Source organism: Pithys albifrons, chromosome 7, assembly GCF_047495875.1.
Source record: "Pithys albifrons albifrons isolate INPA30051 chromosome 7, PitAlb_v1, whole genome shotgun sequence".
Classification (NCBI taxonomy): Eukaryota; Metazoa; Chordata; class Aves; order Passeriformes; family Thamnophilidae; genus Pithys; species Pithys albifrons.
In genome coordinates, this window is record NC_092464.1 from 25,444,562 (window position 1) to 25,460,245 (window position 15,684).

At 42.6% G+C, this 15,684-nt stretch overlaps 1 protein-coding gene across 1 annotated transcript; it reads left to right on the forward strand.

The window, feature by feature from the left end:
• The first annotated feature begins 4,984 nt into the window (after positions 1 to 4,984).
• ASB4 (ankyrin repeat and SOCS box containing 4) lies at positions 4,985 to 14,978 on the forward strand. The gene is made up of 5 exons (XM_071560550.1): positions 4,985 to 5,198; positions 8,623 to 8,922; positions 10,934 to 11,424; positions 13,039 to 13,152; positions 14,790 to 14,978. Exons 1-5 carry the CDS (start codon positions 4,985 to 4,987, stop codon positions 14,976 to 14,978), a joined length of 1,308 nt encoding a protein of 435 aa, XP_071416651.1.
• The last annotated feature ends 706 nt before the right edge of the window (positions 14,979 to 15,684 follow it).

A 15,684-nucleotide genomic window follows, 5' to 3' on the forward strand; every position in this document is an offset into this window, starting at 1 on the left:
TAGAATGAGGGGGTTGTGATCACTGCTGCAACAGTATTTCTCAAGCATACACTGTTCAGAAGAGATCAAAGTGTGGGATTAACTCAAGGACCTGTTTTTTGCTTCAGGCCCACAGATCTGACATTCAGTACACATCCCTCCTTAAGATGTAAGGCTTCAGAGCAGAACAGACTGCTTCACAGAGAGGCTGTGTCACTGCTGCTGAAGCAGCATGCTTTAGCCACCCATCTGTGGAGAGAGGGAATGGCAGAATTGAAACCTCACTAGCCAGGTGTGTTGACACATTGCTGCAAGGCAGGACCCCTCTGTAACAGAGGAGGAGAGAACATTTGTAATGGCACCTGTGTAGGTGACCCTGCATCTATTGGTGACCTCTGCACCAACCTCCTGGCACTGCCACTGGGACAGGATTGCTGCAGAACAGGCTGGCTGTCTGGGGACTGCCAGGGATCTGTCAGGAAGTTTGGCATCACAGCCAGGAACAGCTCCCTGGCTCTGCTTGCATTACCACTCTTCTGTGGGGAGCATTTCTCCTTTTGCTGACTTCCTGCCTGCCCAAGTGTAGAGTTCAGGATGTTGCTTTTCACCTCCAAAACTCTGTTCAAGCTGTTCCCAGAAGTGCTGTGAGTGCTGTGGATGCCAACAGATTATTGCTCTACATCAGCAAATGCCAGTGGAGGGGCCCTGGCTACTCAGGAATCACACTTTGCACAGCCTGACACTACATCTCTTCTCATTTTCTGCTGAAGCCTGTCTTTGTCTTCTTGTTAGCAGTCCCAACTCTGATTTTCATGCTTACTCCTGCGCCACCAATCATCCTTCTCATAATACAACCAAAGTGGTGCTCATGCACTCACCTTCATTCTCCTGTTCGGCTCTGTTGCTTAGTGCCCAAGCTAGTAAAGGGGATGGCCCACTGAAATTAGTGGAAATAGTTCCCTTGACTTCAGTGGGCTTTAGAATCAGCCTGTGATAATCCCGGAAAGGGTCACCAGCAATGGTCCCATCGCCTGAGGTAGGAAGCAGAGTGCACCTCAAGAAGTTGTCAGCTCTTCCCTTGTTTGCTGTGTGAACCTTCACAACTGGTTCTTCTGACCTGCTGTAACCATTTATGAGGGGCAGGTCCAGCCTGTCCCCCTGAGGTGCTTGTGTTTGTATGCCTGTGGCTTGTCCTGTGTAGTGTGGCTCTGTGTGGAGCAGAAGGAAAGCTTGGGGGCGGGAGATATCTCCCCAGCAAAAACATGCCTTTACATTAACTTTGTAATTTAGACGATCCTAAATGTGGAAACCATGTGTTTTTTTAGTGGATAGTGTGTGACTGTACAGTGTCCATGACAGTGGCCTCAAGTCTAACCTATAAATGCCATTATATACCACAACTGTAATTTATATAAACCAAGGGATGAGCTATTGTTTCACAGGAAGATGTTCAGACAGAATATTTGGCAGACTTTGGGCATGGATGACACTACCGCCGACTTTTGAAATCAAACTGCCACCTTGTGGTACGGTGAGGGAAAATTCTGCAGGAAATCACAAAGAGCAAAAATATATCATCATCATCATGGCTAGGTTTTGCAAATGAAGATTTAGGAAGGGCTCTACCCACACTTACTGCAAGCGTGCTGGTGGCTAAAAGGGCTGATGTGGGATAGGCAAGTCCAGTCACAAAAGGCCACATTGGCTCTGAAACCACATTGGCTTTCAGGAAGAAGTTCTTCTGCAATAGTGGGTACTAATCTGTTCAGAAGTATTCTTGCAAGGATTTTACCAGCAATGGAGAGCAAAGTAATACCTTGGTAATTTCAGCAGTCTGATTTTTCTCCTTTCTTCTTGTACAGGATGATGATGACTGCGTCATGGAGATCTGGGGATAGTTCGCCTTGTTCCCAGCAGTGCACAATAAGCTCATGAAATTTAGCATGGAGTGCTTGACCTCCATGCTTCCAGATTTCAGGTGGAATTCCATCAACCCCAGCTGCCTTGCCAGTTTTCACCTGCTGTATGGCCTTAAGTGTCTCTCCCATATTAGGGGCTATATCCAATTTGTTTTTCACCGGTTGTGGTGTAATGTGTTGAATTGCTGAGCCTTGGACTACATGGTTGGCACTGAAGAGAGTCTGAAAATGTTCAGACCATCAATTCAGGATGAAGGTTTTATCTGTGAGAAGCATTTGGCCATCTGTGCTGAGTAGGGGGCTTTGAACCGGGTGTGTGGGTCTGTACACTGCTTTCAGGACCTCATAGAATCCTCTGTGGTCACCCAAATCTGTGCATAGTTGAGTCTTTTCTGCTAGGCTGAGCCACCATTTGTTCTGTATGTCTCAAAGTTTCTGTTGGAGCTTACAGCATGCAAAACGAAAGGCGGCTTTTTTTATATGGCAAGATGGCTGAGCGAGGATGTATGTTTAGTTAGAGTATCCTTCTCTTAGATGGACATCCTTACAGACCTAAGCGAGCTCCATCTGCCCAGGTTTGGAGTTGGAGTTGTCTTTCTCCTAGGATGGTTTCCAGAGGGCTAGTGAGCCCATCCTGCCTGTGGACACACTTTGTTTGACCTTTCAGCTGAGACCTGCCTGGCATGGGAGAACCTACCAGAGGCACAAACCACCGCCAGCATAGCTCAAAACCACATGAGGCACACAAGCTTCTCCCCTGCGACAAGGGGATGTCTGTGGAGAACACAGCAAAAATACAGATGCACAGTAAAAACTGGTACCTTTGCTCCCCTTGATGAGTATTTATGTATTCTTAAATATGTTTTGACTTTACTTCAGACAATTTTTCTGATTGTTTATCAATTTAAAACATAGTATCATTTCCTCATACTTATGTATAATTGTACTGAAAAAACAGTGCACTCATATGAGTATTTTTTTGAGATTAGACCCAAATGCTGCTTACAGAAAAAAACTATGAGAGATAAAAGTATCTATAACTGTTTCCTTTATCTCTTTTAAGCTTAATAATTTTTAAGAAAAAATTCTATGAGAGTCAGAGCAGGACCACACAAATTGCTGAAGGGTAAGCATGTTGAAGTGCTGTTCCTTCCTGTGCATGCTTTTGGACCATGATGGATGTAAAGTAATTTTCATCAGCCTTCTTTTTCATTGTGCGCAAAACCACAATGTATTACTTCACCTTGCCTGTCAGCCAAGAGCAATCACAATGGATCAGTAGATGTGTAGTAATCTGTTACAGCAACATGCTTGTGCATCTCAACCTTCAAGCAGCAGACCAGCATGTGATGTACCAGCATGATCCTTTCAGATAGATCTTCTGTCATATAGTACTATTTGTGGAAGATGATAGATAAAAAGCTAGTGCATTTCAAATCAAAAGTGTAGTTGTGGTGAAAAACTGGTTGCTGCCACTTATCAGTGCTTTGTGCATGCATAACTTTCCAGGAACACAGCGGGCAATAAAACAAAAAAGTTGGAGGTAACAAGAATCTTGTAACATCTGGTGTTCACATATTGTCCCTCTTCTCATACCAGACAATCATTGACACTTTTTTTAAAAGCCTGAAGTGGAGGCATCCACTACTGAAAGTAACAAAGTAAAAAGGAGGCAATCCTGCAGTAAGGAATGTAAAGGTATGGAGATTTTGACCCTCCTCTTAAGCCTAGAAAGACTGAGATGAGCTGCTTGGGACCTATAGCACCTGTTTTCCTTGCCACTGCCTCTATACAATGTGCACAACCTCAGAGAATTAGTGTTTATAAAATATTCTTCATCCAAAAGTACATAGGTAGAAGGAAGTCACAAATTTCCCGGTTGCCCATGAACTTCTGTTTTGTTAACACCTTTGTTGAGCACTGGTTCTAGGACAGACCTGGTGAGCATTCCCATGGACAGGTCCACACGGAACTGCCTGTGGAGCCTGGTCCCCAAAAACCCTATAAGAAGAGCAGCTGCTCTGGCTTCCACTACCACCTGGCTCACATTTCTTAATTGGTCCACTTGGAAGCCAAATTCACAGGAAGGATAAACATGAAGCTGTCTTTCTAATGGTTGTGGTGGTGTCCACTTTGCTGGGCAACTTAAATCCAGGGTAAATAGTCACCTTCTACCTATGATCTCATCCAGCAGCACAAGAGGGTGCAGTTGTGAACCACTTCTATGTGATGCATGGTAGCAGCTCACACTAGCCACATGTATGTTTGCATCAGTGCTGTCAGTATAGGGACAGGGGACTGACAAAGACGGCAGGAAAAGGCAAGGAGGGGACAGTGTCCAATGGGTGTTGGGGTTGTGAGAGAGAAGGTCTGAATTTAGATCAGTGGTGATGAGGGAAAGGAAAAGAGCCTCCTATGCTTGCTCCTGGGCTAACTCACATGTGAGCCCCCTGTCGTGGAGGAGAGATCTCCCACCACATAACATGGCTGTACAACTCTGCAGACCCCTCATTCCAGCATTTCTCCTTACAAGGAGCACTGCTTGTCATGCCTAAAGCCAGCAACAACATGCAGAATGCTGTCCAGGGGGACAGTGAGTTATCTCCCGTGGGAAGGGTGCCTTGGAGATTTTAATTTTTTTCCTGAATTGCACTAGTTAAAAGGCATCTACAGGCAGAGTATCATGTTCCATTGCAGCCAATAAATCAGCAATGGCAGCTCTGAAAGGAAGTGTGGGTGCTTCTCCAGCAGAGAACACAGAGGACTAGTGTCTTCTAAAGTAAGTGTATGGCAGTAGCAGAAGGTAATCAGGTGATTAATGAAGCTTAATGTGTATGAATCCCACAGAGATAACTTTTATTTTGTTTTTATTGCTAATGTGCCTGTTCTCACTTTCATCAAAAGAGTGTAGTGATATCTAAGAGTGGCATTTCAATGCCCGAAATGCTCTTCATATAAATAGAACAAGCAGATCAGCATGACTGAGTGATAAAATTACCTTCTAGTCTTCAGAAACTTTAGCATTCAACTGTGCTATAGGGACCTCAGCGTACCTCTCTTCACAGCACAAAAAGATACATTTGGAAATGGATTTGGAGGAAACATTCAGAGAGGGAGAGCATACAGAGGGGAAAATTACTCGAGCTGCAGCTGCGAAGTTGAGGAAAAAAGCTTTTCTTGAAGCCCTGAAGTCCAATGACTTTGAAACACTGGAAGAACTCTTGAGCCAAAAGAAAATAGATGTGGACACAGTGTTTGAAGTCGAAGATGAAAATCTGATTCTGGCATCCTACAAACAAGGTAAATGGGACAGCCTTCACCAGCCAGGAAGTAGATGGGTTTGAGTGATTTTCAAGAAACTGTGGCCTTTTGTCACTTCTGAAGCTGCAGTATAAACTGATTCATAGGCACTAATGTCTCAGTATGGTCATGTGGCCACCTTCACTGTAGTAGGGGACCTTATCAGCTGTACACACTGGGCTTGATGGAAGGCAGGCCAGAGCCTAGGCTGAGCCTCCATGCTGCAGTGGAGTCCAGGAAGAGGAGTTCTTTACCATTTTCCTGCAGAGAACTCAGGTGCAAACCCAGGAATAGATACATGCAGGTTATCTGTGATATATACATTACTTGCATAAACCTGTACACATATACAGACTGTTTAGAAACTTAAAGTATTCCATGTCTTTTATTTTCAAGCTACAGTAGTGGTAGAGTGAATTCTCCCTGGCTCAGGAGAGCTAAGGAAATACTATGGACCTTGGAGGTTACTGACAGAAAGTGAGGATGTGCTAGTTTATCAAAACAGAAAAATAATCTGGAAAAATACAATCAGGAAAGACATCTGTTTTGTAGTGTGGAAAATCCAGACCAGTTCTCAGCCACATACTAATTGAGTTTCCAAAACTTTACAACTTAAAGCAATAAACCAAGGCTGCTCTTTGTTAAAATCATCACGCTTCATGACCTACTTGCTAACAGCCTCTTCATGTGTATTTAGAAAACAGTAATGATCAGTCTCTGCCAGAAGTTAATCATATGTGGAGATAAACACCTCCAGTGCCAGCAGCACAGTGAATGCACTTTCTTTTCTGTTACATAAATAAGGGACAATATGCTAGCTCTTCTCCTTTTCTGTGTTTACCTCTTATTTAATGATTGGCTCCTGCTCTTTTGGTTTCTTCAGGGTGAGGATGATGCAGTAATGATGCACTTCCCTTAGGGACAGTGTACGAACTAAACCACACATCTTAAAATACATCTTCTTCTGTCCAGCAGGCCAAGATGCATTCTGGTTGTGTTTTAAGACTATAGGATTAATGCACTGTAGATCATTATCTGTCTCTTTTGAAGAAGTCTCTCCATTCTACAAAACATGGGGAGGTAAATGCATTCTATGGCCTAAAACCAGAGCAGTGTATTCACTTGGTCTGAAAGACAGGAGGCACTGTATCAACTTTCACATAAATTTTACTTTTGTTCTGAATACCAGATAACTGTGACATGAATGGGAAATTTTTCTTAAGGAGGAAGAAGGGAGAAAAATTCACTTCTCCCCCCCCCGCCCCGCAAACTGAGCTTTGTCCTAACCCTAAGTGATGAAGTAGAAAAAGATGTCATGGGTGACAGAGTGGCTTTGCTTTCTCTCTTCCAAAGAGACTGAGAGCTCTCAAAGACACTGACCTTGCTTGTACGATGGCTTTTTCATGTTTCTAACCAAAGAAACAGGTAAGCTGAATGAGGTCTCCCATGGAGCCCATGTCTAGTTCCTTCTCACTGCCTGGCCACTGCCCCTCTGAGCTCAGAGGTATCTGTGGATTTGGGAAGAGGACATGGAAGATGCTCCCTTGGGATGTGTGAGCACAGCTCTCCTGCAGCAGCGCAGGCAAAGGAAATAAACAGTCATCTCAGGCAGGAAAACTGAGGCTATGAAAAGTGACAACCTGGCTTTTAAGGATCACCTTCCTGCTGTTAATATATAATTTATGGCTAACATCTGGCCATAAATGTGAGACCCAGGTCTGTGTGGGATAAGCTGACAGTGCTCCACAACTCACTGGTAACAAAGGGGAATACTGCACATGAATTAGGACAGGGATGTGATTTAAGAAGTTTAGTCTGCTATATACATAGACTTTGGGATATAGCCCACCTACTCTGCATCTGGTTTGAGGGCATATGATGAAAAGGTTACATTACCAGAGTTGCCAGTGTAATCTGCACAGTCAGTAGGTTGAGTGTCCTCAGAGGACCCTGTCACGCCATTTGGGCATTCTGATGCCTTAGGGCTGCCTCTCTTGCTATTCACAGTGTGGGTTCCTAGAGGACTGGGATTTGATAGTTCCCAAAGTTTTGGCCCAAGAGTAGATGATGTCCTGTCTCTATCTAAAAATATACTTGCAATTTAACTAGGAGGGAAGAAAAAAATTAATCAGTTTCTCCCTGCCACCAGCACTTACTTTTTCCTTCCTTCTTTTACTTTTTCATTCCTCCTTGTCTTCCTTCTGTCTAATACAACAGCCATGAATACTGCAAAAACTCTATCTGACATTAGTGTTGAAAAACTACATAAAATCAGAGTCTAAAAAAGGAAGGTTTGAATTACTTAAACCTCATTACACATCTTGAGTGTTTTCTTCTATCTTTTACATGGTAACAGATTTCAACCAGACAGTTACAGAATCAGAGAATATGCTGAGTTGGAAGGGATCCACAAGGATCATCAAGTCCAGCCCTTAGCCCTGCACAGGACCATCCCCAAGAGTCACACCATGTGCCTGAAAGTATCATCACAGTGTCTGTTGAACTCTGGCAGGCTTGGTGCTGTGAATACTTCCCTGGGGAGCCTGTTCCAGGACCCAACCACCCTCTGGGTGAAGAACCTCTTTCTAATATTCAACCTAAACATCCTCTGACACAACTTCAGGCCATTCCACTCTATCTGTGCAGTCATTAAGCATGTAGTCCTGTTTTGAGAACGAATGTTTCAGTGTGATTTGGTGTTACACCTGCTTGTAAGTAAGCAAAACAAAACAAAAAAATCATTGTGAAATTTTCTGAGAAAAATCCAAATATTTTAGAGCCAAAATTCACTCTAAAGTGTCACTGCTTCTATTTGGCTCTTCATCCTAGTTTACATCAGCATTCAGTCTCCTCACTCCATGGTCCTCAGGGGCAGTAATTGGCAGTCAGTCTCTGACACAGCTTCAGCCACATTGCCAGGGCTCATCTATGTGTAGTGCATCCCTGGAGGTCTGAATCCAGCTCCTGACATTCAAGGTTCTGCTATCTCCTACGCAGAAAAAGTAGGATGAGCTGTCTGTTGAGTCACTGACCTAAGTAAATGCTGCCTTCTTATTCTAATGACACCTTTGCTTAGCTATTGGCAGGCTGAAGATCCCATTTCCCACATATTTTTTAGGTGGTGGCGTTTCAGACTTTTTTTTATTTAATCTACACAAGTCACAAAAATACAATTTCAAATTGCATCTGCATGGAAATTCTCTCTCCAAAGAGCAGGCTATTCAGCACATTTAGTAACAGTGCTTAATGAAAATGGAGTTATGCTTGAGAGAACTTTGTGTGCACCTAAGCTGGTGAAATTATAGTAAATTACATCAAAATTCCAACCCTTCCTTCCCCTTTGATTATTTTCAGTTGGTGGATACTCCAAAGAATATACAAAGATACTTTGCCAAGGCTGGTAAAACATTTTCACTTTGTACAGGGTACTGGCTGCCTAGCTACAAATTAAAAATATCCTGGGCAACTGGACTTCATCTGGCGGTCATGTATGGACATCTGGAGAGTCTTTCAGTCCTCCTCAATCACAAAGCTACAATCAACTGCCGGCCCAATGGAAAAGCAGCAATCCACATAGCCTGTGAAATGGCAAATGTTGAGTGTCTCAAGATCCTTTGTAACCACGGAGCTAAGCTGAACTGCTTTTCAATGAGTGGGCAGGCACCCTTGCATTTCTGTACAACACGAAACTCTATGCCTTGTGCCCAGCAGCTGATTTGGAGAGGTAAGATAAAGCTCTGGAGTGTCTCTCATGGCATGGCCAGAGATCATGGGCATGGTCTGGTCTTGCTCTTAAGAGACAGTTTCTCAGAGTACATGTATATTTATCCCTTCAATCCACAGCTGACCTATGTCTTCATTTCAGACTCCTTTTCCCCATCTCTTTGATCAGAGTAAGTTTTTCCCATTCTGTTTCCTCACCCTGTTTGTCTTTCCCTGGCGACAGATCCTTACTCCAAGATTGTTTCCCAGATTGATGCCTCAGCCAAAGAGCTCCTCTAAATCAGGGAGATTCTATTTCTCTTGGGGTTTTTCTGTCTGCTTCACCTAGGTTTACTATTGAGCTATTTTCACATGAATGGGTACCTCTCTTATTGTCTTTCTTGTTAGAATTCCCTTGATCTCAGAAAAATTCTTCCAACCACTTGGTTTTGAGATCTGGCCTTGAAAAACTGGATGCAGTTTTTCATACCACCTCTTCATATGTCAACATCTATGCAGGGCTTGGAGAAAAAAAAAGGGCCATTATGTAAGATTTCTGTTTTCCCAAAGTAAAATATGTTATGCTACTGGTTATCTATAACAAATAAAGCTATGTAATTCCTTCATAACTATATTTATCAGCCAGTATTTGCTTATCAGAAGGATGCTGACTCAAGACAGAGTAAAAGAAATCCTTAAAAGGTACCACATAATCAAGCAGTTCAAGTATTTAGTTACAAACAGAAAGACACCCCTATTTATCTCACTGTGCCATGGAAAATACAAATACTTTTGGGGTTTTTTTTCTACATGTGTTGTTATTGAAGGCTTTTCCTGAGATGCAGAGCCCAAGTAGGCTTTGTGGGCAAGGCAATCTGCAGTCATAAATGAATAACAACATTGCTTTCTCTTGCTGGAAAAATACATATTTGTTTGGTAGAAAGGAAAATAAATACTGCCAGTTGTATCCTGCCAAAAGCAAACAGTTCTGACAGCAGGAGTTGAATTTGCTGCCACAGAAAACTTAAAAGTTGAATGTAGTCATACGAAATGCATCATAGAATGAATGCAAGTGAAAGAATGTCTTCTGTAGACTTTTTCCACCCCTCAATCTGCAACAGCATAATAGCACTTTACAAGCCACCCTTCCTTCCAAAGCAGTTGGTAACCCCAAATCTCCATATGAGCTAAATGCTGGGACTCCAAATAAAGTGGGAAAGGTCTGGAGCAAAACGTGTCAGGTGTGCACACTCACACAGCAGTACCCCCCACAGCCAAAGCCAGGATTTCAGTTAATGTCCCTGGTACCAAAGTTTCCAAGATGTATCTTCCACCTGCCATCTCCACTCAGTGGTGTCACACAGGATCCTTTCAGATCATTGCTGTTTGACCACCCCTGACTGGGGCGACTCACCAACCAAGCAGTGCTCATCCCATGCTTGGTTACCGCCTCCAAACCTAGACTGCCGGTGCTTTCTCAGAGCCATCAAACACGACTAACACTCAACGTGGCTTAACATCATTTGCATTTAGATTTTCCAGCTCAGAGGTACTTTAGGACTCCTCTTTCTCGCTCCCAAACTTTACACCTCGGTCTTAATTGTGAGGGGCCGGGGCCGCCTCGCTGCTCGGCAGATGGTGCTGTTGCTTCAGCTGCGGCAGCCGCTCGGCACAAACGGGACGGTAGTACCCAATCCTTTCTCCTCCAGGTCTCAATTTATATACAAAACAGCATTTTACACAGAAATTTGGGCCTGCATGCTGCTCTAAAATAGAGTGTTTAGATAAGGTCTTCTCCCACTTCGGGGCCAGGATATCACATCTGAAGCTGGATCCAAGAATCTGAAGTTTCTGAAGGTTTCCCTGGAGGCTTAAGAGATTCACAGTCGGTGCTATTTGCATTTCCATGCGTGTCTTTCATGCCAGTTGCCCACCCTAACCTTCTTCTTTGGAATGAGGGCTCAGTCAGAGATCTGGTCAAACGAGTGTTTCATTGCCTTCTTTTTTTCTCTCCCATCATCTTTTATTGACAGGAGCAAATGTGAACATAAGAACAAACAACAAAGATGAGGAGACTCCTCTGCATGTTGTTGCACGTTTGGGTGTCCCAGAGCTCGTGGCCTTTTATGTGGAACAAGGAGCACACGTTGATGCTCTCAATGCCTACATGGAGACTCCATTGGCCTGTGCAGCCTATTGGGCTCTTCACTATAAGGATCAGATATACAGCCAGGATCACCACCTCATCTGTCGGATGCTCTTGGACTATAAAGCTGAAGTGAATGCTCGTGATGAGGATTTCAAATCACCCCTCCACAAAGCTGCCTGGAACTGTGATCATGTCCTTCTGCATATGCTGCTGGAGGCAGGAGCAGAAGCAAATATCATGGATGTCAATGGCTGTGCACCCCTACAGTATATCATAAAAGTGACATCTGTGAGGCCAGCTGCTCAGCCAGACATCTGCTACCAGCTGCTATTGAATCATGGAGCAGCTAGGATATACCCTCTGCAGTTCCACAAGGTTAAGAATGCCTTTGTACAGTAGCGATATAGAGAGAGGTGATATATTGAACAGGAATGAGATGAGAGATCCAGACTTCAGAGTTTGGTGGTATCTGGAATTGCTGGAGTTCTATCAATGCAGCCCCAGAATACCTGAAACACTGTGAGCTGACCCATTGTAAGAGTGGTATCATTTAACTGAAGTAAAATCACGGTTGCCCATACCAGAAACCAGACACAGATCCCATTTTTGCTCAACCAACCTGAAATACTGAATCCCAGATGCTGGTTCAAGACTAATTTTTCAGAGCAGATTCATCTTCTCATTTCAGAAAACCTACATCCCTTTGCCAAAGCTAGCTTCATACAGGCTTAACTGAGCTATACAAAATGGGTATTTCATGGTCTCCTGCTAGGATTAGAGATGAGACCATTTGATTCAGTTTGTCACATATCATGTTTAAAAATCTATTCATGTCTATTCAAAATGAAATGCATCTTAATAAAGCTTTAGATTATTCCCAGGAAATGTGAGAATTAAAGGAAAATGCTGGGCCTCAGCTCATAACTGATGAAAAAAAATAATTACAGGATCCCTCCTGAAAAAATTTAAATGGCTACAGAGCCCAAGGCACTGACTAAAGTACCTGACAGTCTTATTATATCAGACAACTAAGTAAGTTTGCTGTAGTCAGGACTTATTCTCTCTCATCTAATGCCCTGAGCAACATTTTGTGGTGCCTTCACAGTGTATGTAAGGTTTTGACAAGACAAACATCCAGAAGTCTTTGAATAAAATGCCAAATTTTTGGCTGTGCCCTCTTGAGCCCAGGATGAGTAGGCCCTGTCTGTAACAGAACAAGGTTTAGTCTTCTAGAGCATATTTGAGAGCCAGGTCTGGGGTCTCCTCTTTCTGCCTCTGATTTTCTCCTGTTGCATGAATTGTATGTCTCTTCCAAACCAACATTTGCCCATCTATGAAAATGTAGTATGATATTTATCCCAGAGGGACATTCTGCAGTTTTGTTTGTGAAACCTGGGGGCTCTGTGGGACCAAATTGGGTGAATGCAAAGTGGTATTCCATGTGTGTGAGTGACAATAGACTTTGGGGTTTTTTCCTATTGAGCTAAAGTTACTGGACAGAATGGTTGTTTTAGGGGCCTCTATGGCTTGAAAACCTTATTTCTCATGGGTGTTGTCCCCTGGTCTTCCTTTAAACTTTGCTGTAACAATGCCTTTTTGATTCATATGATGGGATTTTATTCTGTTCCTGTGCTGCATAACCTGGAGAAAGGACTTTGTGCATGGCTTTGCCTGCTGTTGAGTCACTCAACCCAGCTGTGAACAGGTTATCTCTAGATTTGGGTAATAAAGCCCACTCCAGCTAGACTGCTCTGGAGACCCAAGACAGTACTTCTGCATGGTGTTGAACTGGGGTGTGCACAGCTCCACTGGTAACTATTCTGGGGTTTCTTGCTGTTCTTATGCTGAGTAGCATCAATGGGCCTTGTGTCTTTTCCATCTCCAGCCTTATCCTCTCATAATTCTTTGGCTGTGTCTGTGTCAGTTCATTGCACAGTGCTAAACAAGCTTCTTGGTGGTACTCATGGTCCCCACGCATCCTGCTTGCAGGTGCTACAAGCCTGTCATTCCCACCCCAGAGCTGTGGAGGTAGTCGTCAATTCCTATGAACATATCAAATCAACATCCAAGTGGAAAGCAGCCATACCTGAGGATGTCTTTGAGGTAAGGTCTCAAAGATTTATAACTGAGTAAAATGCAAGCTCATTATTTGCATAACCCATATCCAAACATAGGAAAGAAAGTATGCTTTTGAAAGAAAAGAACATCTCAGAGGATTTGGGACATCCCGATTTAATATCACTCATTTGACAAGAGCATATCACTTACTGAAAAAGAGACATATTTTTGAGAAACTTTCATTGCAACATTATCCTTTGGAGGAATCCCTGTCAGTGGTGCTGCAGGAGCTGAGCTGTCCATGTAGTCAGGAAGTGAAAAGATTCTGGCTGTAACTGGTGTTTCTTCCGATCTGTCAAGGTGTATATTTACATAAATTTTTAAGTCAACAAACGTTTTTAAAGTGACATATTACAGGGATGTGACTATGTATCTTTAGGTTCAGTTGCACATATCAGGTTTCTGTGAAAAAAAATGGGTTAGCTGCAAATACAAGGGAGAATTTAAATGAAAAGTAAGAAATTAAAGAGGAAAAGGTTTTGTCAAAAGGCAAAATTACGGGACAAGCTACATGTTTGGACATAATTATCCCTTTAATTCAGAAATCCTTGTAGTTCAAATATTACAGTTTACAACTAGGTTTTTTTATTAATACTGGACCTTTTTCGAAAATATAAAATCAGTGCTGAAATGCAACAATGCCTGATATACTTTTTCAGTATGTTTAGGGAATTCCACCTGTATTATAATGTGGAGTTATATTGCCAGAGAAACTGTGAGACTTTGCTAGGGTCAGCCTTGCTCAGGAAAAAAAAAAAAAAAAAAAAAAAAAGAAGAAAAAATCATTATGGTGAAAACAAAAGTTGAAGGTCTTTTTCCATCTTAATAATAGCAACAACAATAATAATAATAGTAATACTTTTTTCAAACTGAAATTTTAATCTTTTTATTTGGAAAAGGTCACAGTTGCTCTATTTCTTTGTTGAGGTTTTAATTTTTGTTGTCAAAGCTGAACTTAACATGAAATTGAAGAAAAACTTTTGTTGACAGAAATCTATACTTTACTGTCCATAAAGCATAACCTGAAAATACATGTAACCAAATCTATCAAGTAACAAGATTATAAAATTAGGTCAAGTCATATGTAGTGACACATATTTACCACTTGCTTCTGGGTTTTTTGACATTATTTGTAAGCATTTGCAGTTTTGTGCTCTTGGGAATGCACTGGGGTGATGAGTAAGACCAAGCGTACTTCACTGTTCACAACCCCAGCGAACTCACCAGTACCACTGGCACTGTGGTGCCTCACTGCCCCATGGTGAGGTTTAGAGGATTAACCTACACACGTGAACTGACCCTGAGCAGGCTGCAGAGTCTTTTCAGTTCATGAGTAACACCGCAGAGAACCCCCTACCTCAAACTGATGGATATATGACATACCAAACCTAAAGATTTCACCATGTCTTTTGCTTGACACTAAATATTTAAGACAAGCATAAGAATTCTGTGCAGGCATTTTGGCTAAACTAGATCTCTGGTGCTTGATGTATCTTCAAAGGATAGAATGGTTGGCTGTGCTTTTTTCCTTGTTCTGCCAAGGGCTACATGTGGGCAGGGGAAAGAGGAGGAAGGAAAACAGCCTCATTTCCTTAAAACACACTTGTTTTTTTCTTTTTCAGCGGCACCAGGATTTTTATGACTCTTTGTTCACTGTGTGCAGCAATTCTCCACGGTCACTCATGCATTTATGCAGGTGTGCCATCCGGGCAATATTGTCAGAAAGGTGCCATCGAGGAATTCCCTTGCTCTCCATACCTCTGTCCATGAAGAAGTACTTGCTGCTGGAACCAGAGGGAATCATCTACTGAGCTGCCACAGAGAAGGCACTGGAGTCTCCCTTCCTGGATCTATATGCCTCTGTAGGGTGCTGGAGATCCAGGCAGAACCCTGACACAGCATGTGTCCATTTGCAGGCCAGCCTGAAACTGGGCAGGGATTTACCAGCTCTCCTTGGAGCCACTCTCTTTCCCTCACCAAGAAATCGCAGCTGCAGGCTGCAGTTTGCCCTGGGGAGGCAGAGCTGGAAAGGCCCCCTGCTGCAAACACACATGGGCACATGCTGCCATGCTTTGTTCAGCCTAGCTTAAACAATGCTGCTGCTTCCTTTAGTATTTATTCCATTGCCTGCTAGATAGCATTAGATTCAATCTGAATAACCTTTGATACTGTTTCACTGTAATTTTCTTCAGCTGTTGTTTTGAGAGTAAAAGAAAGGATACTGTCAAAAAATAGAACATTTATCAGAGTCACAGAAATGCTTTTCCATAAAGAAATGGGCAAACTGCTTTGAATTGTGACCAGAGACAGGCTTTCAGTAGTTTTTGTACATTTCTGTTGATTGACTCTCAATTCAATGTTAGTTCACTGTTCACTATACCTGTCTGTACCTTAAAAGCTTTCTCATAATTACATCCTTTTTAATTGTAAAAAAATGTTTCCTTTGTCAGTCATAGTATGTGAACAAGACTGAAATGTTCAGCCTTGAAATTTTTGTATGTTGATATTCAATACTGG